Below are 24,974 nucleotides of genomic sequence, written 5' to 3'. Positions count from 1 at the left end.
TTTCCATTAATCTTGCTAAATTATCTCAAAACATAATTATTCAGTTGGAGTCCCTCAAAAAGGTAACCTTTGATGACCACGCCAAAACTGAAAGAAACCCTAGGCCTCAAATCCATTACAAGTGAAGTAAACAGTATACATTCACAGTATATGTAGTTACATTCCCGCACTGTTCTCCCTCATTGACTTACCCACTCTCATTTGTTTCTCATATTCGAGTCAAAGGATGTTCAGCCTGTGATTTCTGTAACAACTGTGTCGTTGTGGGATGTTTCTGGGATGACAGTAGTAGCCCTTTTCTTGCTTAGGCCAGGCCTCACAGTGAGCTCTGTTTCAATAAAAAAAATCCTAAGACAGAGCCTTTTCTGTTTTTTTGCCTGCAGGTACCACAACAGTGAGCAGTCTTCCATCCCTTGTGACTCTAAAAAGAAAGCTAGGAAGAAGATCAGATGGTAGACAAGTTACAGCTGAACAGCAACAATTCTGGCAAGCATACTCTTAAACAATGGCTGAGTCGGTGCATCAGTTTCTGCATGTGACAATTCTTTTCTCCTGCCACATAGTGAAACCACTGAATGACCAGACCTCCAGCGGATTTAAATCTAGTTACTTTCAGTACTTCCCACAGAGGTGTGCTGATTTGTAGTTTCTGAGGCTCTGGATCTGGAGGAAGGATACAACCCGTAATAAATAAAAGAGATTGGAAAGATAAAAGCCTTGAATGCAAGACTTTCAGTTTGCTTTTGAAAGCACTTTCAATCATAGCATTGCTAAAAGAACATGTCCTGCAAATGAATTGTTTAAAAAACTCAACTTTACTTGGAGGGTCCCTCTAATGATACTATACTAAAGCTATGCAGTCAGAAATTACTTTAAACTCTCTTTTGTTGACTGAATTTCAAGTAATTTTAGGTATTACACCTGCCCCTGGGCCATTCTTGTGGTTTAAGAACTATGTTTTCTTCCTTTCAAAACGCCTTTCGTTCCTTTGTGGCAGTATGAAATCTATGCAAACGGGGGAAACCAAGTACTGCTCAGGGAAAACAGCTAGTTACCAGATGCCATCAGCCTGAGAAAATCAGTACAGACCAAATTCTAGTGTCTTTGAGCTCTAGTAACATTAAGGGTCTTTTGTAATGAGAACTTTAAAATCATTCAGGCAGGGGACGGTGAGAATGTGGGTTTTTTTGGTTTTGCGTTTTTTTTTTTTTTGCTGTACCTCTATAAATAAAATGCAAACAGCAGAATCCTGGTAGCTTTTAGGCAGAAGGAATGTGAAAACCTTTAAGCTTTTATTTGGGCAGGCTGGACCCAAATCCACAAGCCTTCTCTAAGGCAAATGGGCAGGAGAAAAGTCAGACACTCTGTGTGCAAATCAGATGGACTTAAAAACTGGAAGACAAAAGCTTTGCTTTTCTCCTCACGGAAAAGACAGACAGTTGCAGGCAACAAAGAGCTATTCAGTGCTGTGTCTTGGTACTGAAACAGAGCCTCTCCCTCTCTGGCGTGGAGCTGTGTGGACTCCTGTCTTGACTTTAAGGACAGTCAGAAGGAGTGATGTGCACAGGCTGACTGTACCATAGGGTTAACCTTTTGATACATTGGTCCACTCCTGGGCTTGGTGTCATTAGGACGTGTGGGGGATGCCACCTACCAATCAGGAAGCAGGCTCAAGTTTTCAGTAGACATCAGGCCCTGCAAGCAAAAACAGATGCAGTGGTTTCCACCAGATGTCTTTTGTAACAGCTGCACAAATAAATTCATAGTTTTTAAGATTCAGTGTGACAATGGCTACTGTTAAACAACACACAAGCTAAAATAATAAACTTAAGTAAGTCTAATCTTCAATTTGTGAAGAGCTTGTTGCAAAATAGATTTCACAGAGCTTGACAAGGCAACCTCAGCTTTGTACCAGTATATCCTATTCCTTTGTTCAAGGTGAGCTCGCTGGTGATGAGTAACGCTATCACCAATATAATTTCCTTTACAGTATTTTTGATGTTCTTGAGGTGCACACATCTTATCCTCAGTAGAAAGGTGGGAGCTGGTCAGTAGCCCTGGAGGGCTAAGTTTCTCCCCACGTTGCCTTCTGTTAGGATTACAGCGTGTTCCTTTCTTACAATCAGACTACATCTTCCCAAATACAATGGAGAGGAGAAAGTACTTTGCAGCTTTCTAATTCCCCATGGGAGGGCTAGGGTGTCATCACATTGCAAGTGAGATTGCTGCCTTGAAGAAGGGCAGTCAGACCCCCAGAAAAATACCTGCTTCTGGCACCCAAGTACATTGCCCCTTCAGTGACAGGCAACGCACAAGCTGAAGGAACTAGAACACAGGTCCCTCTTTATCCCCAACAGGGTGATGCGTCATAGAGGACATAGTCCAATATAACGTCCAGCATGTTTCTGTTGCTTTTCCTCTCAGTCAGGGAACCTGATTGGAAACACCTCTAACATAAGCTTCTCGACAGCCAGGCACTGCAGCATTGTAACTGTGCAACGTTGCTGGGTGCCCATTAGGGTGGGTTTCAGCTTTCTTTTTCTGGAATGCTTTTTACTTAGCAAGACAGCATGGAAAACACTCTACCCTGGGATGGACTTCACTTCCCTAGGGACTAGCTAGACTATTCAGCAGCTGTGCCTCCTGCTATTAGCCCCATAATTTAACTGGAATATTCATTCTGTCTTTCGATGTTGCTGGCCTGCAGCTTGGTACAGGTAACAGCTTTTGGCTCTGCAAGCACATCAGAAGAGCTTTAAAATTACATTTGCCACTTCTCAGCTGCCACACATGGATGAAATGCTGGCTACTGGAGGTCAGCCACAGTATACCCTTGACTTCTGTGGATCAGTTCACCTTATTTCAGTAGCTTTGTCCCAACTACCACCAACCAGCAATGAGCCCCATCGTATCAGGACTCACAAGTTCACATTTGGGAGTTCTGCCAAAGGATGCACCTGAACACTGATGTAAATCTTGCTGCTGTCTTCCTGTTATCCCCAAAATAGACCACTGGGCAATATTTGTGTGCCAAGCAACGGATCATGGATTTGTGAGAAAATAATTACCCACCTTTTCTGTGGTTAGTGTGTCAGCCAATTTACTTTGAACCTGTAACTCCCTGTCTAGCACCATCTTGTATACAATGTATAGAAGAACCAGGCCCTCATCTTTTGCCTCTGACGACAAGAGCAGAGACTCTGACTCCCAATGGGAAAAGATGCTTCTGACTGCTCGATTGTTCCCTGCTGGCCCAACCTACCGAGTAAATTTGTGTTGGATCTCACAGTAACACCCAGCCCTCTCTCCTGGAGGTCACCCAGGTTCCCAAGCCACAGGGGCATAAAGGTTCAAGGAAGACAGGTTGTGGGTGTGCACAATTACGGATGCATTTAATTTCACGTCTCCATGTGTGCTGTCTGCACAACCTCCTCCTTGCTTTCCACCTTTGGGAGGAATTATTTTTACTGATGCTGCATTCTACCTCTTTAGCACTGCTTCACCTCTCTCCCTAAAACTGCACCACATGCAAAATATTTTAATCATAATGTGGTGCAAATCCATTTTCCTTGGCCTTTCACCTCAGCAGATCTTACACACTTAAGGAGTACCACATCCATAGGAACTATTTATCTAAGAGTGGACATGCAGCTACATCAGTGGTGAGACATGAAACTGGAAACTATGTTCTGTAACAGGCATATTCAGGTGTGTGCGCTTGTCTATCTCTTGATTTACTCCTGCTTGTTCAGCCCTAGATCAAGAACTAGAAGAAGTCAATCAAATGCTTAAACTCATGCCAGGAAACAAAATAACTCTGCTACAAGGACAACACATAAGCAACTCAAAAGATACAGACAGCCAGTCTTGTGCCACCTTGCTATGCTACAGTTGAGAAGGCTGGCTTTGTCTCTTCTTTCCCCAACTTTCTGAATAATCTTGAGGAATTCAAATTGTCGAACTGTCATAGAGGTGTCTAAACCCAAAGCCACGCACAGCTCTCTACAGGGACTTCAAAAATCACCAAAGGGCTTAAATTCCTCTGGACTTCAGCTCCCACTTTGTCAAATAGATATAAAAATTCTCCTTGCCACTACACTGCAAAGTCCTTGGGTACCACAGCACGGGAAAGTGTCTGTTCAGAAATAGAGGAGAAAGGGCTCTGAGCTCCTTTTCATTGCAAATGACGTCTGTTAAATCCTGCCTAAAATCACAGACTTTCTCTAAATGTCAGGACAGCTCTCATTCAATGCAAAAATCTTACAGGCTTACACTCTCTAACATCCACCCCACAGCCCTTTATGTATAAATTCAAACATTTGGGGCAGTAACATTACTTCTTCCCCTTTCTATTAACAGATCACACATTCAGGCATTGGGGTGGCCAACCTCACCCTTCTCAAAGCCTGAAAGGGCAGCTGGTAAAAAGACATTGTAAAAACTTATCACTTGCACTAAAAACTGGATGGAATTATCATACGTCTAGGAATTTTCTCTTTCACTCTGCTGCTGCTCCTGCCTACATGGGTCTCTGAAGTGCTCACCTGCATCTCCACTCTGTTGAGGTAGTTGTGGAAAGGTGCTTCCATCTACCCGGAGCAGGCTAACCACTTTTTATCTCTGTCCTCTGTCAGAAAGAATCATCATCCCTACTGCCTCCTGAGGCATGTTCTTTTGTGGCAGTACAGGGAAAAAAGCATAGCTATAGCTGGGTTTCTCAGGAAGCCACACAATAAAAGCAAAACTGACAAGGCAGAAAGGCAAAACACAGATAAGAACACCAAAGACAGAACTCAGACAATTACTAACATAGCCATAGCATGCCCAAAACCTGAATGTCAAAATCTCTTTTTCACTGACCTTAAATTAGAAAATGCAACAATAAGCATAATCTGATCATCATCATAACTGTCCATTCAATTCTCCCATGATTTCCTGTACTGTGAAACTACTTAAACCTGAATCGCTTATTTTTTCTCTTGTTTTACAACAGCACAACTCCACTGGTGCTGAGTTGAAGCCTGAACTACATCTGTCTGTTAAAGGCAGTTTGGGTTAGTTCAAGTAATGTTTAGCCCGTACTGCAGCAGCTTCTGCTTCTGGAAAACTTCAGCTCAGTCAACTGCATACATGCCAGAAATCAAATGAATCAAATGTATATGGGAACTCTACATAAATAAAAAATCATCTGTGACCTCATTTCTCGTATCGTATGCATTCATTTTCTCAACATTCACTAGAGAAAACTGTCTGAGTGGGGGACATGCTGCAAGAAATCAGTGACTCTCTCTCTAGGGTAGTCTTTTCTGCCTCAGTCTTTTCTGAATCATGTAGACAAGAAGTCTAATTCAGGGCTAAGAATCTGGACTGCTGTATGGAATATGATTGTAAAAAAAGAATGTCCTGCCCATTGCACTGTAAGCTTACTTTATTTGCATGCACTGCAAGTTAAACAAACTTTATAAAGAAAACATATCCTACAGCTGCCAGACTTAATGCTAACTGCGCTGAACTGTGGCTATTATGGCTACGTAGCTATTTCTTCACTTAAAACATGTATATATACACACATACTTATTTTTCTATATGTAGAAGAAAACTACCAATAAATACAATGGAAAAATTACCACTGTTTTGCACAGGCTTTGCTGGCTGCAAGTTTCCACAATAGTTTAAAACCAGGTAAGGAAACTAAACCAGCTAAACATGTAGTGTCTTCCTCCAAGGGCTCAATCCAAACTTCAATAAATTCAATGGAAAATATGCTACTGACTTTATTTGGATTGAATGTTATAAAAAACATTTAAATTGATTTGCTGTCAAAGCAATGACCACCCAGCAGTAAATAATAATTGTAACCATGGAACGAACCATGTAACTGCCCCTATGGCAGTCCTTCCCTCACCTAGTTGGGTAAGTCATGACCTGCAGCTAGGAAGTCTAGCCAGCAGTCGTGGGTAACTAACTGAGCACACGTTACAAGTTGCCTGCGAAGTTTTCCATCTAGCATGTGAAATGCACTGTGCTGTAGCAGTTTCAATATCAAAGTTTAGATTGGACTTTGTCTCAGTGGGAGCTGAAATGAACCCTAGCAGGAGTTGCAGATGTGTCAATCCCATAAGCCCAGCATGAACCCAGGAACATCCCTGCTTCCACAGCAGTTGCGGTTCATAACAGAGTGCAACAGAATTCTTCTTTATAAACCATGAATGCACAACATCCAACTGCATTTATTATCCAATCAACATTTCAAACTAATTCCTCTGTTCTAACAATTTCAAGGTTAAACGGCAAAGCCCAGGCATATATAAACTCATACGGGAACATGCATTGTTCTATATTCTGATTATACAACCAGTTGACAGATAAAACTAATTCCTACAATCACAAACTTGCTCAGGCTGGAAGGGACCTCGGGAGGTCTCTAGTCCAACATCCTGCTCAAAGCAAGATTAACACTGAATTAATTTTGGGTTGCTTGAGGCTCTGTCTCGTACTGTCTTGAAAACCTGCAAGGAAGGAGATTGCAGAGCCTGTCTGGGATCCTGCTTCACTGGGGAAACACTTTTTTCTTTTTGTCAAGTTGGCACCTTTCCTACTCAAATTTATGACCCCTCCTTCTTGCACAGCTCCATAAAGGGCCTGGCTTTGCCTTCTCAATAACCTCCCTGTAGGCACTGGCAGGCTGCTGTAAGGTCCCCGCAAAGCCTTGCCTCCTCCAGGCTGAAGAAGCCCAGGTCTCTCAGCCTTTCCTCACAGGGCACGTGTGTCAGCCTCCTGACTTAGCTGTTTGCTGGACTCCCTTGCTCAGGTTGTTTGACAGTTCTGGTTAGCAATTTGTTTACTTGTACCAAAGCAGGTGACGAACAGAGCTTAAAAAATTGGGCTACAAATCACAATTATATTTTTATACTGTTTTAGAGAGGAGCTTGGAATTTCTTGCCTTTCTAAAGCTCATTAGTAGCAATTAGACAGAAGGGAAGGTGGTCAAAAGAAAACAGAACGTTTAAACTGATTTGTGAATACAATTCCTGACAAAAAAAAAAAAAATCAAGTTTTTGCTCTTATTCTTCCCTTCTATACAAGTAGAACTCAGAACATGTTAATAAGATGTCTGATGAAATATGATTTGAAATGATAGTTCACATCTAGTGATACCAACTGGAGCACTGAAATGGTTAGATGTTTTAGCACTGATGTGAACAGATGTAGCACCTCAGCAAAATATCAATGAAAACAACCTGAAAATGTATTTGAAGGAAAAAATATGATTCTAGACTTACATTTTTTTTCCTGCAAGGTAAATGTTTTTTGTCCATCTGTTTTATCTTCACACTACATAAAAGCAAAACATTTTAAGAAAAGAAAATGGCTCTTTGAAGCAGTAAGGGAAATACATACCACAGTCTGCTTCTTCAGGCAATTTCTTTTATCTATGTACCTTGTTTCCTACTGGATTTTCATTTGAACTCTTATACCCTGTCTCATGTATTCAACCTGGTGCACAACTAGACTGACAGAGACGCAGCTTCTACAGTGATATCCTTTTAACTGCAGCAGCAGATCAAATCAACCTTTCAGTAAACTCTCTTTTCTACACACTTCTGGATCAATGAAATACTGGCCATTATGGGAAAAAAGTGAAACACACAACAGACAAGATAAAATGAAAAAGAAATGCCTATAGTGTCAGCTGTTGACAAGTGCCACAGAGTTATTGGCTTCCAATACTCATCCTCTCTGTTCAAAATAAAGACATACGGTAACCTTGTTAATATCAAAATATTAGCTAGTGGTATTTCCAAAGGCAAAACCATACATCCGATCCCAGAGTGTCTGAAAATGTTCATAGAGACATTGTGTATCAAAAAACATTCACGTTACACCTGCTGACTAAATGTATGCCCTTGTTATAAAGAGATGCACACAGATTTTGGTGCATTATCCAAACAAGTTGTGGTTGCTATAGTCTTCTATCCTTCAAGGAACTTTGTGTTTTTCACAACCTTTATGTAATTTGATTTTAAGCAAGAAACAAGAGATCAGGTTTAGAACTGATGCCTATGAGTCTCTATAAATGTCCTGGTAGAAAAAAATATCAGAAATCCTTGTCCCAGCCTGAAAGTTCATCTGGAGGGGTTCCCTCTTCAGGTGGATAGCTGTCAAAGTAGCTATAATCAGTCGGTCCAGACACCTGGGACATTAAAAACATAAACAAATGGTTGTTTCAGAAGGTAACTTTTGAAAATACTCTCCATTGATTATGCATCATTTTTATTGCTACCAGTGGAGGAATGAAAGGCTAGCATGATATGGATGGCTTCTTTCAATGGATGCATTTCCTTGTTCTTTAAAAGACAAACCTCCAGTAATTAAATTGCACAACAGTAATTAAATTGCACAACAGTAATTAAGTTGTACAACAGAACAATGGCATTAGCCTCCTTATACAAAAACACTCCCCAAATACTATCAAATCCTAGATTTCACCCAAAGCCCTATAAAGTCAGTAAGAAAACTGGACCACACTGTGTACAATTTTGATTCAAATTTGTTTAAGACCAAATCTACACTCTAAGCAGATCTCAGAATTCTGTGTTTCAGATTGAGTCCAAAGTGAGTTTCAAATTCTTTACCCTCAATCTTTTTTCATTTTAGGGCAAAGAGAAATGGGCTATTTAAAACAGGAAGCTTATTCAAGGATGTGCTGTAACTCCATAGTAGAAGAATACAAGAATTTGAACTCAGCAGAGTGATGTGAACAGTGCATCTTAATAATGTGCCCATTACAAAGAAAAATATGTTTTTTCACTATTCATTTCTGACCAAATACCATTTATTCTAGTGATGGTGAAAATCTCATGCAAAGTACACAGGCAGAATAATATTTCCATTATTTAACTGAATTTAAGTTATGTATCACTTGCTGTCTCTCTTTCTTTCATTTGCTTTTCACTTAGAATAGTGAGCTATAATAATAAACTGTGGGAAATTTTGCTCTCACTATCAGTTGTTTCTTTGTAGCCAAGCTACAGTATATTAGTAAAGTATTATGATATTGAAAGCCAAAGCCAATACCTCTCTTTTTAAAGGTGATGTTAATTTCCTCACTTTCAGACCATCCCAGTTAAAACCACTCAACCACCTGATTAAAAAGAAATGAGAGACCGACAGTTTTCTGTAATTATCCTATTAACAGCTGAAAAACATGCGAACAAGGGCTACAAGACACTTTTGCACAACACCTTCTGTCCATGTGACCACACAGTTGTTAGAAGGAAACTTGAGCACATTGTCATTGCCATACAAGGCAGTGGTAGCAGATACATTGCACCGGATACATTGCATCTCCTCTGCACAGAAGTGCCAAAGTGAAAGGCAGATTAACGTAGGCATAAGCACAGTCATGCAAAGATGTGTGTGTCCCCTTGGAATTCCATCTTCTTTTAACAGCATGAGAAGAGGGAGACAAGCAGAAAGGTCAAAGCACTTCTTTTCCCAAGACCAAAGTGCAGGACTTGGAAACAACTCAGATAAAAAGAAAAAGCAGGAAATGCTTAATCCACAGAGGACTTTCTTCGTTAGGAGAAAGGGGACATAAACCTAATATTGCTCCCGAGCTCTTAACTACAATTCTTAAAAAGCAACTGTTTAAGGGTTGTGAGGTCTGAAAAGCAGATACTGAACTGGCATTGATTTCTCTGAGAAGTGAACTCGTACATCAGCAATCTGCAACAAAACTAGTAAACAACAAAATGTTTCTAGATAGTCAAGATAGTCATCGTTGCTTCCTGTAGTTGCAAATATACTGGATAGCAACAGAGATATCTCTTATGCAATGTGCCTGGAAGTGTCTGGACTGTGTTCTAAAATGTTTTCAAATTAAAACCAAAATTTTTTCTTGGTAGTCTCTTTCACTTACCTGTGTTTCTTGATGTCATTAATTCCATTCCTCAGATTGCCTAATCTTTCTGTAGGGTTTTGCCTTTAAAAAAAAAGATAAGGAGAATAAGGATAAGAATTTAAAAAATACTTTTATTTTTTTAAAAGAGCATTTGTAAACCCTAACTGCTTGCATTTAACAGTTACACAGGGATGGAGCTTGCATGCAACATGTGGTCTCATAAGGAGTCATAATGAGGTGTTGCTCACAACTACTTTCTTTTGAGGATGGAGAAACCTTCCAGGGAGCCAAAACAGTGTCACTCTGCTGTGAGAAGCAGCAGAGGGAAATCAAGAGGTTGAATTTTAGTTGCACATCTTTTTTTTCTTGGCCAGCATGTCTGGTCATGAGTTACAAAAGGAGGCAGACCAAGATTTGCAGCTAGAAAGATTGGTTCAATGCTGCTGCACAAACACGGTGTGTACTGTTCCTAGTGCGATGGATGAAATCCTACTAAACCTGGGAGTTCAAAGTCAGCAGCGTCACCAGCCACAGGCTGTGCATGCCACTATGCACTAATGCTTCTGAGTAATGCTGGCCCTTTTGAAATACCACCCTTTTCCACATTTTCAAGTGGGCTTAAGTCAGTCTAAAAGCGCCCTATACTTTCTATAGGAGACATATGCCTAAGTAATTTTGGAAGCATTTTTTTAAAACACTGCATTTAATAAAATTAAATACTTTAGCTCTTTCCTCAGCCCACACTTAATAAATTTTCCCTAAGATGTGTTTCAGAAAAAATTCACATCTACAGAGAAAGCCCAGAGCCTGCATTTGTAGATGATACCTCTCCAGACAGAGTTGTGACACATACTCAGAGGCATGAATGTGTACTGAATATAATCAGAATAGACCATGCTAGGCGTAACAATTTTAAATGAAGTTGTCAGGAATTCAACACTGTAGTCTGGATCTTAAATAGCTCAATCTATCTACACCCAGGCTCTGTCACAAACTGCCCCTCCTACCTGCAGAGTCTGCGGATCAAATCCTCAGGCCGCCTTGTTATTATTTTAGGAAAATCCAGCTTTTCAATGCCTTTGAGAATCAAATTATATGTCATCATTTGATCAGCCCCAGAGAATGGTGGGCTAGAAAAAGACAGCAACACTGATAAATGGAATGGATTGCAAGAGCAGATATGGCCATTTCTCACAAGTATTTGAGAATATGGAAAAAAATCCCTGCCTTCCTAGATTTACAACCTTCAGCCTTCCAGTCTGTTTAAAATATTAGAAAGGTTTGAAGCTGAGAAGCTGCCTGTAGGTACCAGGGAAAATGCATGATCATGTGTCCCTCTAAGCTAGCTCTGACTCCAGCCAAACTCAGAGAAGCTTCCATGTGGTACTACCATTGAGCATTCACAAAGAGTTGTCTCAGAAGTGTGCATGGAGGCAAAGAATGAGCCCTGCTTACAGTTCTCCCCGTCATTGTACCTGGTCACCCACTAAAGGGGAGAAGAACAGTCTGTTGTCAGCTGTTCACAGGAAACATCATCATCAGTTAAAGGAGCTCTACACCAGAAACTTGGAGATGGTGTCTGGCCCTTTCCTTAGATGGATAAACCGGAATTGAGAATATGTCTCACGCTTTGTCCATGGTGTTTCTGATATGATGGAAGATAAGACATGCATAAGAGGCAAACAGAAGTATCATTTTGCAAGTCATTCCTGTTTACTAATGGGAAGAACACCAAACTGTTTATTTTGAAAATAGCCTTGAAAACGTTTTTAAAAACAAACAAACAAGGTAAGAACTTGGAGTAGGAGGCACTTACCTGCCTGTAAGGAGTTCATACACAAGAATTCCAAGGGACCAAAAATCTACACTGAAGTCATGGCCTTTACTCAGAATGACTTCAGGGGCAACATACTCAGGGGTTCCACAAAACGTCCAGGTTTTCTGCCCTGAGCCGATCTTCTTCGCAAATCCAAAATCAACCTGGTCAAAATCAACATATGCTGCATAATCCAGAGGTGTTTTGCACTGGGAAGCCTTAAGGTCTTAATTGCTTCCTCATCTCCAGCAAAGATCTCAGAGTTGCCAGCTTACAGCTAAAACAATTATACAGTGATGTGAAGGAGAAAGAAGTAATTCCACTGGATTACTGAATGTTATAGAACAGATCCATTTATTCTCAGAAGTAATTTCCTGAATTATTTTTCTTTTGGCTAGAACAACCCATGCTTTCCTTGTGGACACAAGATTTACAGCCCTTGGAAAATGGCAGGTTGCTGACTGTCCTCAGAGTGGATGTTTCAAGCTCTTTGAAGTGTATTCTCTTTGCACTGTTCACCGTCACAGTCAAGTATGGAAGGAGCTCTTTACTGTGTTCCCTCTCTACGGACATACTGTAGAACTTACGATTGCTTCAGGCTGGATGGGGAGGTAATTCTGCACATGGGAAATGTGGTTCCGCCCTTTACATTAAGATTGGCTGCTGGGAGAATTTTTTTGCTGTTTATGCTGTGGCAAGAGCTCTCAGAGCCTGCAAATCCCCAGTTTGTCTGTGGCTTGCAAAGGCTTTGCAATGCCTTTGTTTCTCACTGAAGTGTAAGGGTTACTATACTCTGAGATCCTGGTGCTATAATTACATGCTGTCTATTTATATCCCCCCTGCAATGAAACAGGATACAGGCACAAAAGGATAACGTTACAAAAGGATAACATCTTACCAGCTTTATATATCCTTCAGCATCGAGAATTAAATTTTCTGGCTTCAGGTCTCTGTAGATAATTCCTATGTGATGTAGATAGTCAAAAGCCTCTGTCACACACCCAACACAGAACTTGGTAGTGGCTTCATCAAAGCTGCCTCTGAAACAAAAATAATCACCATCCTTGCAGAAAATTAACTTCTAAAAATACCTTGCTCATCAACCATAAAACACATAACACCCAGAATACTAACAGCTTTTTTGCACTGACATTCAGTATGTTACTCATGTGGTTCAAAACTGAACCAAATTGCACAGCCCTTGAACAGAGAACCTACTCAGCAGACATATTGAGCTAACTGGTTACTTCAAAGGACAAGGTTCTGCTTTGTTTGCTGTTACCTCTCTCTAAGCAAGCTCCACAATTCCCCTCCAAGGCAAGCCTCCAGTAGCATGTATACATACTTACTATCTTTGAATGTGCGATATAGTCTGTGGAGAAAAACGACAGCAATTTAGGAAAAGCAAAATAAAATGCGAGAATTGCAATGTCTTTTATCTAGAACTCATATATGCCAAACCTCATTCTTAAAAATGCTGTCCAGTGGGTCTACTGGGGGTCAACTTTCCAGGAAACCTTATGGTCAACTTACTTTACAATGAATGGAGAACATATTTGCTCAAGGATTTTCTTCTCAGAATAGATGTGATCTTGTTGATTGGTGTCCACTACATGTTTCTTCTTTATACACTTCATGGCAAAAGCCATGTTCTCATTTTTCACTTTAACCTATGAATAAAAATGATAAGTACATGAGGCAAAAAAAGGATATTTTACCAATCTATTCTCAATAGGTACACTGATACCCATCTTTTTCAACATAGCACAGGACTGAAATTGGTGACTGTAACGAGGGACAAATTCCAGATTTTCTGCAGAACTGTTCTGTATGATTTTAAGTCAAGCATCAGATTGTTTCGTGTCCCAGTCCTTACTTGTTCCTTATGTTCATTTTACGTATACAAAAATAGCAGCAGTTTAGATAGGTACTATATTTTACAGTGAGTTTATACCACAGTGGTTTCTAATTTCAATTTAAGATTTCTAAACACTAGCATAATCCAAAAGAACAAAAAGCAGAGGCAATTTATGAAGAAGTTTTACAAATTACTTTGCATTACACTGAAATATACGCAATAAAAAGATGGAATTTAAAACAGGGCTTCTAGAACAAAAAAAAAAGACAAGGAAGCAGCTATTGGTGTTATACAGTTGGCTGAGAATTTTAGCTTATTATTCAGGTGATGCTGTAGAATTTCCAAGCTGGCAGTCAACCAGTATGGAAATTTGTTTTGTGATGCATGAATTGGAATAAAACAATTGATGGTCTAACTGCTGTAAAGGATTAGTGACTTCACTGAACTCACATAGGCTCCTTTAATTTACCATTACCTTCAGCAGCCTGCGCAAGAGGCATTCACATTTTTTTCAGATGTTTGCTACTCAGCCAGAGGAGAGTGGAATTTAAGACTTTAGTCTAATGAGGCTCTTTGCATCCCAGAAGCACAGCTTATCATGCTACTGATTATGACTCAAAACAACCATTACAAATTGTTGGAAATTTCAAAGTCAACACAGCTCAGAGCAAGATCACACTTTCTATAGTTGCTGTGGGGCATACCAAAGCAATTCTAATGACACAGACCATGTGATGCTGGAGGTCCAGGCACAATCCTGGGAAAAGGCCTGCAATTCAGGGAACACAATGCAGGTAGGCACACCTGTAAACTCCACATGCACAAACTGACCAATATATGTCTTGTGTCCAGGAAGATACTTTTAACAGCAGAAGATGAAGATGAAGGTATACAAGAATGGATTTGTTTGTTTGAACATCGAAGTCCTGAAAATATTTTTTAACTGTGTATTGCTTTATATAGAGTTACCTGTGCCTGAGAGGCACACGCATGCAGAATATTAAAATCCTTCACATTTTTCAGCAGTTAAAATAATCATCCAAGACAAAGAACTACTTGAATATGTTTAAAACAAACTCTTACGAGCTCAACCCTTCCGAACCCTCCAACACCCAGAGTTGTGACAATTTCTAAATTCTGGAATGGGGAAGGAGATAACTGGGCTACTTTCTCCTTCAGCTCTGTCATCTCCAATGACACCTCTTTGGTCAACTGTCCACAGAAGGATCTTCCTCTGCATTAAGAAAATTAACATAGGTTAGTGCTTTCCTTGCCAGCAACCTGTATCACAGTACTTTAATACTTCTAAAAATAATAAAAGACCTTCTTATTTCCTAACAGAATCTTAGTTTTATTTTATGCAGAAACACTTTCTTTCTGGACATCCTATGGAACTAAATTAGAAGTGAAATGCTACTGAAGTTCACTGAATACAATCAACAGTACTTTTATCAAGAGCTGATCCATGGTGAGGTTCCTAATTATGCAGCCAGCTGCAAAACTTTGGGCATCCAAGTCGGAGATCCAATTTCTGAAGGACTGTGTACCAGTTCCAGTAGAATGACCAGAAATAAAAATGCAGCTATATGTCTAAACAGAAGAAAAACATACTCTGCTAATCTTCTAATAGAGCTCAGGTTGAAATTGGAGGCAGATAAAGTAAAAGTGTGGTCCACAGCTAAAAGCAAACTCTTAACTAGCACCAGTGCTACACTGAAACATTAAAAATAAACTGTTTCTTTTACACCTGCTTATTTCTATTTGAAATTGCAATTATTTTTTTGTACAGTGATACGGTTTCATTAACTCAATCAGGAGTTAAAGTTGACCTTTAAGGGTTTTTTTACCAGTCAAAGAATTTACCATCAGAATGCAAAAAATTATTTGAGCTCACTTTCACTTCTTTTCTGGGCTCAGTCTTTTTGGGATAGATTGAATTCTTGGTTGGAAGTCCGTATACTGAGATTCTATGTAATTTTTGTTTCAGAAAAAAATTCTTGAACTCTATAAGCATATACAGACAGTTTTATTAAGTGACTGTTATCATTCTTAGGGGCCCATCTTCATTAACTACCATCCATGATTTTACTTAGATATCTATGAGTCTTTTTTATGATTACCTACTAAAGATATGCCTAACAAATGATCAGACTTACTTTGCATGTCGCCTTTCATCAGCCTGGGCCAGATTAGCCACATAACCTTCAAGGTAAGTTTGGAGCTCCTCATAAGTTCCAACAGTTTGATTAAATGTCCTAAAACCATGAATGAAACAGTATAAACTAATGAATGTACCGTGGAAAGAGAAAGAAACCAGTATCTGTGCTGTTGCACCAAGGCTTTACATTGCCTCCAAGTCATGATCCAGAATGAGCTTTATGCTATCACTTTGACAGTACAAATTTTAAGAGCTTTGAAGAGGTGGTAACCAGCTGACGTACCAAACTTGGTTTCCCAGAGGGTAGGGGACAGAGTGCCTGATCTCCTCAGGTCATTTCATGTTATGTTTAAATAATTCAGAGCAGGCTGGGTGTACTTTGCCTCCCACATACACTATGATTATTAAGTGTGGTTCTGCCATCCCTACCACAGGAACCAGCTTGGCATGAGTCCAGGCTATCAGTCCTTCCCTCCCAATAGATAGAGTCCTTGGTACACAATGCTAAAGTCATTAAGATCACCTGACTTACTTCACAGGTGAGTAACAGCTCTGCAGGAAGAAAAGACTTAGAATAGACTATTTCAGTTGGAAAGGAACTACAACAATAATCTAGTCCAACTGCCTGACCAATTCAGGGCTGACCAAAAGTTAAAGCATATTATTAAGGGCATTGTCTAAATGCCTTTTAAACACTGACAGGGTTGGGGCATCAACCACCTCTCTATGAAGCCTATTCCAGTGTTTGACGACACTCTCGGTAAAGAAATGCTTCCTAATGTCCAGTCTAAACATCCCCTGTTGCAGCTTTGAACAATTCCCACGTGTCCTATCACTGAATACCAGGGAGACGAGATCTGCACCTCCCTCTCCACTTCCCCTCCTCAGGAAGCTGGAGAGAGCAACGAGGTCACCCCTCAGCCTCCTTTTTGCCAAACTAGACAAACCCAAAGTCTTTAGCTGCTTGTCACTGGACATTCCTTCCAGCCCTTCCACCAGCTTTGTTTCCCTCCTCTGGATGCATTCAAAGACCTTAACGTCCTTCTTAAGTTGCGGGGCACAGAACTGCACACACTACTTGAGGTGACACCGCACCAATGCTGAATACAGTGGGATAATCACCTTTTTTGACTGGCTGGTTATACTGTGATGCACCCCAGGATGCAGTTTGCCCTCTTGGCTGCCAGGGCACACTGCTGACTCGTATTGAGCTTGCTGTGAACCAGGACCCCCAGATCTCTTTCTGCAGGGCTGCTCTCCAGCCATTCCTCTCCCAATTTATACATGTGCCCCATGTTTCTGTGACCCAGGTACAGAATCTGGCATTTGGACTTGTGAAATTGCATGTCATTAATAATTGCCCAGTGCTCCAATCAATCTAGATCCCTCTGCCAGCCATCTTGTCCCTCAAAAGACTCAACAGCACCCCGCAGTTGGTGTCATCAGCAGACTTGCTAGCAGTGCATTCAAATCCTGCACCCAGACCGTTGATAAATATATTGAACAGAACTGGCCCTAGAATTGAACCTTGAGGAACACTGCTGGTGACCAGTCACCAGCTAGATGTAGCCCCATTTACTGCAACCCTTTGAGCCCTGCTCTTCAGCCAGTTCTTCACCCAGCGCACTGTGTACCTGCTCATCTCACAGTTGGACAACTTGTCTGGTAGGGCACTGTGAGGGATAGTATCAAAAGCCTTACTAAAATCCAGAAAAACTATAACCACTGCCTTCTCTCCATCCACTAGGCAGGTGACCTTAGGATAGAAGGATATCAAATTACTTACACAGGACTTTCCCTTTGTGAACCCATGTTGACTGTGCCTGAGGATTGCATTGTTCTTTAATTGCCTTCCAATCGCATCCAGTATGATCTTCCCATAATTTTTGAAATAACTTGGCCTAGCTTCCAATCAGCAGGAACCTCCCCAGACTCCCAAGACCTTTGGTAGATGATTGAGCAGGGTCCTGCCATAACATCCGTGAGCTCCTTTAGTACTCTGGGATGAATCCCACCAGGGACTTGTGAACATTCAGCTGATATAGCTGGTCCCTTACAATTTCAGTGTCCACAAATGGAAAGTCACCATTCCTGCACTTGTGGTCCTCCAACTCAGGGGATCAGGCAGCCCAAAGTCTATCACTATTACTAAAGACTGAGGCAAAAAGCACATTGAATACCTCTGCTTTACCTTAATCTCTATTAGTCAGTCTTCAACAAGTAGTGGTCCAATGTTTTCTTTAGACCTCTTCTTGCTATTTACATACTGAAAAAGGCCCTTGTTATCTGTCACAACACTGGCCTGTTTCAACTCTAATTGAGCTTTGTCCTTTCCTGTCTTCTCCCTGCATACACAAACCACAGCTCTATAATCTTCCTGCGAAGTCTGACCTCGCTTCCAGAGATCATACAGTTTCTTTTTCCTCTTGAGCTCCGTGAGGAGCTCCCTGTTCAGCCAAGCTGGTCTTCTGCTCTGCTTGCTTGATTTACGACACAGTGGGATTGCCTGCTCTTGTGTTTTTAAAATGTGGTTCTTAAAGACCGGCCAGTAATTGTGGACTCCTCAACCCTCAAAAGCAGATTCCCAGGATACTCTGCTAAATAGCTCCCTGAAGTTTGCTTTGTTGAAATCCAGGGTAGCAACTCTGCTCTCCTTTTTTAATCATGACACCAAAAATTTTAAACTCAACTAGTTCGTAATCACTGTGGCCAAGACAGTCACCTGCCATCATATCCCCCACGAGTCCTTCTCTATTCACAAATAGCAAGCCCTGAGAAATGCAGGTTTCCTGTTTCATTTTGCACTGGGAGCTTCCTTTCTTATATCTTCCATCTGTTCCATTCTTTTCCACTTCAGGGAGTGTAAAATTGGCCTCTACCTAGGAATTTGGCTGCATGTCCCCCTTGACAAAAGGACATCCTGTAACCAGGGATATGCAGGGCATTTTGTTGTTCCCTGAGTCAATGAATAGCACTTAACAAATGTGAAACATCACAACCATAAGGAGAGAAAGAAAATAACTCTGAACTACTCTTAAGCTTCTGTGCTACTGCACCTTCTGTCAGCCTCTCTTCATTAAGTCTTTGTCTAAAGCATAGCCACAGCTCAGTATTCCAAAAGCACAACTTTTGCTCGTTCAGTATTCACTTAAAAAAACACTGTGATTGTGCCTACAGTGAAGTCACACCTTATTGTTAACCTACTGAAAGAGGATGCAAGTCTTTCATTAAACTATAGCATGATACTTACTCTCTGTCTATAACGAGGCACTCCACATTGTATTCATCTGCAATAACGTTTGCTGATCTGACATCATCACTAAGAATTAAAACAGATTAGAAGAATTCAGAAGCATATAAAAATCTTAAAAATACCCCAGACTGTACTCATGGATTGTCACAGCTCCTATAGGTAAAACTCCTCAACCTCTGCAGCCTGTATCTGGATTACTATTGATGAACCAATACACAATTATAGCGTTTTACTAGTAATTATTATTGTCTAGCACAGTATTTTTTCCAGTTTCAATAGGTTTTGGAACATGACTTCCTTTAGCAACCTTCGAAGAAGTTAGGATGACACGTAATTAGCATTACATCAGCATTTAGTACTAATTTCGGAAATTATCGTCAGATATTAAACATTCCAGAGACCAAACAATCCCCACTCAATCACCCACATAAATATGTGCTATATTAGCTATTTGGCTCATACATCATATCTTCTCTGTCCTCCTTTTCTCTGTTTCTTACTATCATGGGCACCAGCACAGAAACAACAGCTCAGTTGTTGGATGGAACTTATCCATGCTAGGAGTCATCTAGAGCCTGGGTCAAGTTTTCATCATAGCTTTTACTGAAATATAAAAAGTAAGCAATAATGCAAAGAGGGACAGCATTTGACTTTTTCAGGGAAACCCAAAGGTAGATGACAGTGTACACCTTCAAGTTCTCTCTGCAAAAACCAAAACATTAAGACAAATTCAGCCATTGCCTTCAACTGCTGACTTTACAATAAAAAACAAAGATTATATTCATAACAGCCATGAGTTGTATAATCTGACACAGTGACAGGTCAATTGAAATACTATACATCATGAATCAAACAATTTGAACAAACCTAATGAGAGCCTTTTCTCCAAAGTAATCTCCTTTATGTAGATTTTTAATCAGATGAGGCTGCGAGTGATCTGCAGTACTCTGGGTAACTATCACCTGGAAAGTACAGGAACAAAAATTTAGCAAGGTAAGTTTCAAAGTGTTGCATGGTTTCCCCTTCTTTTCTGTGTATTTCATAAATGTCTTAAACTCAGTAATGCTGCAGAAAGAGTTACAAATATACATAATTACTCCCTTCTCTCAAGAATTAAAACCATCAAACGTTCCCTGACACCTCTCTAATTTTTGCTGAGAGATGGAAAAATGAATATGTTCATTATTGCCCACCCCCCAACATTTTCTTCTCATACCTTTTAAAACAGACCAAAATAAATTGCATTTTACTGAAAAACTGAAAAATACTTCAGTTCCCACAGTGGACAGGCATCATATGAGCTTTTTGTCTTCTCAGCTAAACAGATAGCTTTCAGAAACTTTAACTAACATTCCCCCCCTCATGAAACTCTGCTTCCATCATCATCACATTCTGCTGATGCCCACAACCATTAGCAAAAAACAAACCAGAATATCTCCAGACACAGACACGTTTTGGAAACTTGAAACCCCTACTGGAAACTTATTGGTCAAAATTCTCCCAATTTGATTCTTTAGAGTCCTGTCTCGGGCTTCTATGTAACAGCTAATGGATAAAGGCTACCGCCTTACTCCTCTGGGACTAACAAATGAAAGGAATAGACCCTGAGTCACCTAGAAGGCCATTCTCCATTAAACCTAGGACTCCATTATTTCTTAGATATTTCAGAAGTCTATGTTTCATTCATCAGATACTGAAACATCCAGAAGAAGACACAGGATCAAATCTCATTTACAAAAAATTTACTTTACACCTCTGTTACAGTGTCAAGAGGCTTCAGGACATACTTTAATTACATTATAATTATAACAGTAAAACATGGGTTCATTGTGAATGAAAATTAGGCTTCCTGAATCTCCAAAACCCTGCTTTTACTACAGTACTGCAAACTTAACAGCATCCTCAAAAACTCTGTGCATAGTTTTTACTGGAGACCACGCCCATCAATGTAGTTTTTGAAATACAGGTGTTTGTATATGTTACTTTATAAGTTAGGTATGTTATATCTTACCTTTCCTTTTGCTATTATAAAGAAGGTATTTCCTTCTTCTCCTTCCCGAATAACATAATCTCCCTTGTCATAGTACTCCTGTTGGACGGGGGAAAGAGACACGATATTGTCCAATATATCATTAGCCTCTTTGAAAATTCTGATTACTATGCAGAGTTCTTAATACATCTGGATGTTCCATTGACATTTAACTGACTATCTCCTGCATATGTTGCATCCCATAACAATATGCAAGCATTCCACTATATAAAGTATGGTGGCCAATCTGCAACGTATCTTAATGCAACAGCACGTTATTTGTTATTTTGAAAGCTTAAGAATACTATTAAGAAAAACTTAACAATATCTTACCACCTCCAGGCAGTCCATGATCTTGGTTAATTTATCTTCAGGTAAGTTTTTCAGCAGGGACACACTTCCAGAAAACAGAAATGCAAAAGAAAAAATCCCAAAAGTATTGGTCATTAACATTTTTTTAATGATCTCTTCTCATCTATACAATTTGTACAATCACATTTTAAACCAGCTAAACACATAACACACAACTAAATCTTAATTTGGAAGGTTCATGCATTCTTGTTTTTTTAGATAAACAGAACACCAGTATAGGTTAGGGGTGGACCTGCTGGGAAGTAGTTCTGAGGAGAAGGATTTGGGGGTCCTGGTAGATAGTAAATTGTCCATGAGCCACCAATGTGCCCTTGTTGCCAAAAAGGCCAATGGACCCTGGGCTGCATAGGGAAGAGTGTGGCCAGTAGGTCGAGGGAGGTCATTCTCCCCCTCTATTCGGCACTAGTGAGGCCACAACTGGAATACTGTGTCCAGTTTTGGGCTCCCCAGTTCAAGAGGGACAGGGAACTACTGGAGAGAGTCCAGCGAAGGGCAACCAAGATGATTGAGGGATTGGAGCATCTCCCTTATGAGGAAAGGCTGAGAGAGCTGGGACTCTTTAGCCTGGAGAAGAGAAGGCTGAGGGGAGACCTTATCTCAATATAAATATCTCAAGTGTGGGTTGAAGGAGGATGGAGCCAGACTCTTCTCGGTGGTTCCCAGTGACAGGACGGGGGGCAGTTCCGTTCCAACACACGGAAAAAACTTCTTTACAGTTAGGGTGACAGAGCTGCCCAGGGAGGTTGTGGATTCCCCTTCTCTGGAGATTTTCAAAACCCGCCTGGATGCAGTCCTGAGTAATGTGCTCTGGGCAATCCTGCTTTAGCAGGGGAGTTGGACTAGATGATCTCCAGAGGTCCCTTCCAACTCTGAAAATTCTGTGATTCTGTGATTCTGTGTGATTCTGTGAACTTGCATAACTTACAACTTAGAAATGTGGCAAATGGTCAGTTTGTAAATCAACATTGTATTTCAGTAGGGGAAAAAACTCTAGCAGGCACATGAACTAATTTAAAATTTCAGTCATACAGAATCCATCAGTTGCAAAATCAAGACATTATAGTAATCCAACAATATATTTTCAAATGCACCACAGGGACTGCAAAATCACACAAAGGTAACAACTTCAGTATGACTCAAACAACTATTAAAAGAGAATCCAACTACAGTGATGACTTAGTGAACTTGCTGGTAAGAATGTAAAAATGTCCCATCCTGAGCACTCAGACTTGTACAAGTCAGGAAATCATAGAGCTCTGTAGCTACTCAGCCTCAGCAAATAAGTATTAATAGAAATCAAAGACGGAAATGGATGCAAAAATACGCAAGACATTCTATGCATGGCTAGGCTCGAGATCTCAATTTGAAGCCATAACAGAATGGTTATTCTTTGTTAAAGAAAGAAAATATGAAATCAGCTAATTATGGTTGGAACCTCTAATTTGACCTTCTTCCTAAGGAAAAGCACTGTACAACTCTCAGTGTTCCCTGCAGGAGAAAGAAGTATGCTACTCTCTGCAGATTTCCTAGTAATTTATGTTGGAATTATTTCACAAATTAAAGAGACATGCAGTTCTCATATTCAAGTCTCCAAGGGATAAGGAATATTCCTTAATCTACTCCAGCAGCAAATTAACCTCTAGTTGGAGGATTTATTTAACTCTCTTTATTTTGTTTTAACTGCTAGCCATGTAACCTTCCTATACATTTTTTCCATTACTTAAAAGCATTCAGGCACCTATTGCTTGAATGTAATGGAATACTGGAGAATTACATTTTTCTCCTAATGTAATAACAGAGAAAAACAATCAAAATGAGAAAAATTATTTTGTGAATCCTAAAAAACCCAAAACTGTGAAATATTCAGATTTTTGAGGGCATTTGCATTAAGAGCACCTCTTTCTCTCTCTCTTTATAAGACAGGCACGGTATTGTTGTGCACCTTAGGAAGGATCCCAAACCAGTATTAGAAATAGAAATGCATTATATTTACCTTCTTAGGAATTGTCTGTATTGCTCTTGTCTTGTTTGTGCTGTCACTCTCATGATATTTTGAAACACTTCTCTGTCCAACGCCCATGTTTTAACATTGGTGATTGCTTTAAGAAAAACAAAACCAACAATAAAATCAGCAATGTTTCCGAATGATTTGATGGGAGATATTACAGTAGCAGGTCATGGAACAAGACAGACTAGCTCTTTCAAAATGCCCAGCGCCAAATTTTAAGATATCCAGCACCTACTGCAGTCAGATTTTGAAATAATTAAAAATCCTCCCACTTAAACAATGCTCACTAAAGTAAGGCATAGGTTTCCAAATGGTTCCTCCACAGAGCACTTTCCATGCAATTCCACAGCTGAGTAACCTTGAAAACCTAGCCAGTTATTATGAGCACAAACAGGGCTGAATGCTTGTGAAGATCTACTCCTAATCACAGACAATCATTGCACTCAAAAGCTGCAATGTAATATGCAAATGAGCTGATAAAAACTTGGCTGAAGTTTTTCAAAACTTATGGGATAAATGTTGAATGCTATAGCTTGGATCCATCTCTAATTCAGATTACACGCAAATGTTTGTGAAATACGCAAGAAGATAGAAATAACAGAGTTCAAGAAATAAATTTCACTTCATTTAATGCTGTGCTCCTCACACAGTTTTCTTCCAACGTATCCATTTTATAATGGAATAAAGGGTAATCAAAACATTAATAATTATCTTTTGAAAGGTAATCAAAATATTAATACAGTAAGCATGCATAAGATCCAGCATCAAAGATGCAAACCACTAGGCAGCCTCTGTGTGCAATCATTGACACAACAGAACACATTGCACCTTTTATTTTTTTAAGCAAAATAAGGTGATTCTATTTAATTGTATCTCTTCATTTAAAAGATGCTACACCATATTCAGCAGTTTTCCTCCTGTTGTAAGAAGGAACAAAACTGTTTTCTCTGGGATAAAGGAAAGCTACAGAAAAGAAAATAGAGCAAACGATTTCCTCAATTTATCATAAACATAGAATCATTTTTACAGGAAAGAAATATGCCATGTTTAAAACGATGCACAGTCATTGGTCTTCGTACTGAACCCTGATATACACATATGCTCTTAACTGCCATTTATCAAAATAGCTCAAAAAACATTTTTGGATGCTGGAAGGGAGAACAAAGGTACTGCTTTGGTTTTGTCTTTCTCCTAAATAACATTTTTCACTTTCCTTTGCATGAAGAAAATATAGCAAGTATCCAAGTTATTGCAAATGCATTTCCTATATTTTGCACGTTAACTAAATAAAGCAATTAGCCAGAAAAAAAGCCTGTCATCTCAAGGATGAGATAGAGGAAGAGAAATTCAGAAACATAGGAGTAAATCATATTCCCAGTTTCAAATACAGTTACTGCATGTAAAGATGCTTCTGGGTAGCAGCAGCCATTGAAATGCTGTCTGGCTAAAGTCCTTCATTTGTCAGTTTTCAAAGACTGCAGGTAAAGGGTGTCACTAGATCCAGCATCAAGAAAGGGTCTTCACATATGTATTAACCAATCATGCTCAGTTATGGCATTGTACTGCTCTTCCTCCA

General features: G+C 39.9%; 1 protein-coding gene across 3 annotated transcripts in view; it reads right to left on the bottom strand.

Moving 5' to 3' along the window:
• Positions 1 to 7,881: 7,881 nt before the first annotated feature.
• Positions 7,882 to 24,974, bottom strand: part of PRKG2 (protein kinase, cGMP-dependent, type II) — a 26,602-nt gene continuing 9,509 nt past the window's right edge. For 2 of the 3 annotated variants that reach the window (XM_009887539.1, XM_009887540.1), the window contains 15 exons: positions 23,384 to 23,489; positions 21,352 to 21,415; positions 21,001 to 21,078; positions 19,857 to 19,951; positions 18,987 to 19,055; positions 15,735 to 15,833; positions 14,662 to 14,812; positions 13,254 to 13,390; positions 13,003 to 13,092; positions 12,619 to 12,760; positions 11,721 to 11,884; positions 10,912 to 11,034; positions 9,923 to 9,985; positions 9,079 to 9,145; positions 7,882 to 8,194 (listed from right to left, as the gene is read on the bottom strand). In XM_009887539.1, the coding sequence (XP_009885841.1) occupies positions 8,099 to 8,194; positions 9,079 to 9,145; positions 9,923 to 9,985; positions 10,912 to 11,034; positions 11,721 to 11,884; positions 12,619 to 12,760; positions 13,003 to 13,092; positions 13,254 to 13,390; positions 14,662 to 14,812; positions 15,735 to 15,833; positions 18,987 to 19,055; positions 19,857 to 19,951; positions 21,001 to 21,078; positions 21,352 to 21,415; positions 23,384 to 23,489 (1,544 nt within the window). In that variant the 3' untranslated portion in view covers positions 7,882 to 8,098. The remainder of the gene's footprint in view (positions 8,195 to 9,078; positions 9,146 to 9,922; positions 9,986 to 10,911; positions 11,035 to 11,720; positions 11,885 to 12,618; positions 12,761 to 13,002; positions 13,093 to 13,253; positions 13,391 to 14,661; positions 14,813 to 15,734; positions 15,834 to 18,986; positions 19,056 to 19,856; positions 19,952 to 21,000; positions 21,079 to 21,351; positions 21,416 to 23,383; positions 23,490 to 24,974) is intronic. The other variant, XM_009887542.1, reaches the window with a different exon arrangement.

Source organism: Charadrius vociferus, unplaced genomic scaffold, assembly GCF_000708025.1.
Source record: "Charadrius vociferus isolate BGI_N301 unplaced genomic scaffold, ASM70802v2 scaffold896, whole genome shotgun sequence".
NCBI classification, from domain to species: domain Eukaryota; kingdom Metazoa; phylum Chordata; class Aves; order Charadriiformes; family Charadriidae; genus Charadrius; species Charadrius vociferus.
Note: the sequence above shows the minus strand (reverse complement) of the source record. Positions and strands in the feature narration are given on the sequence as shown.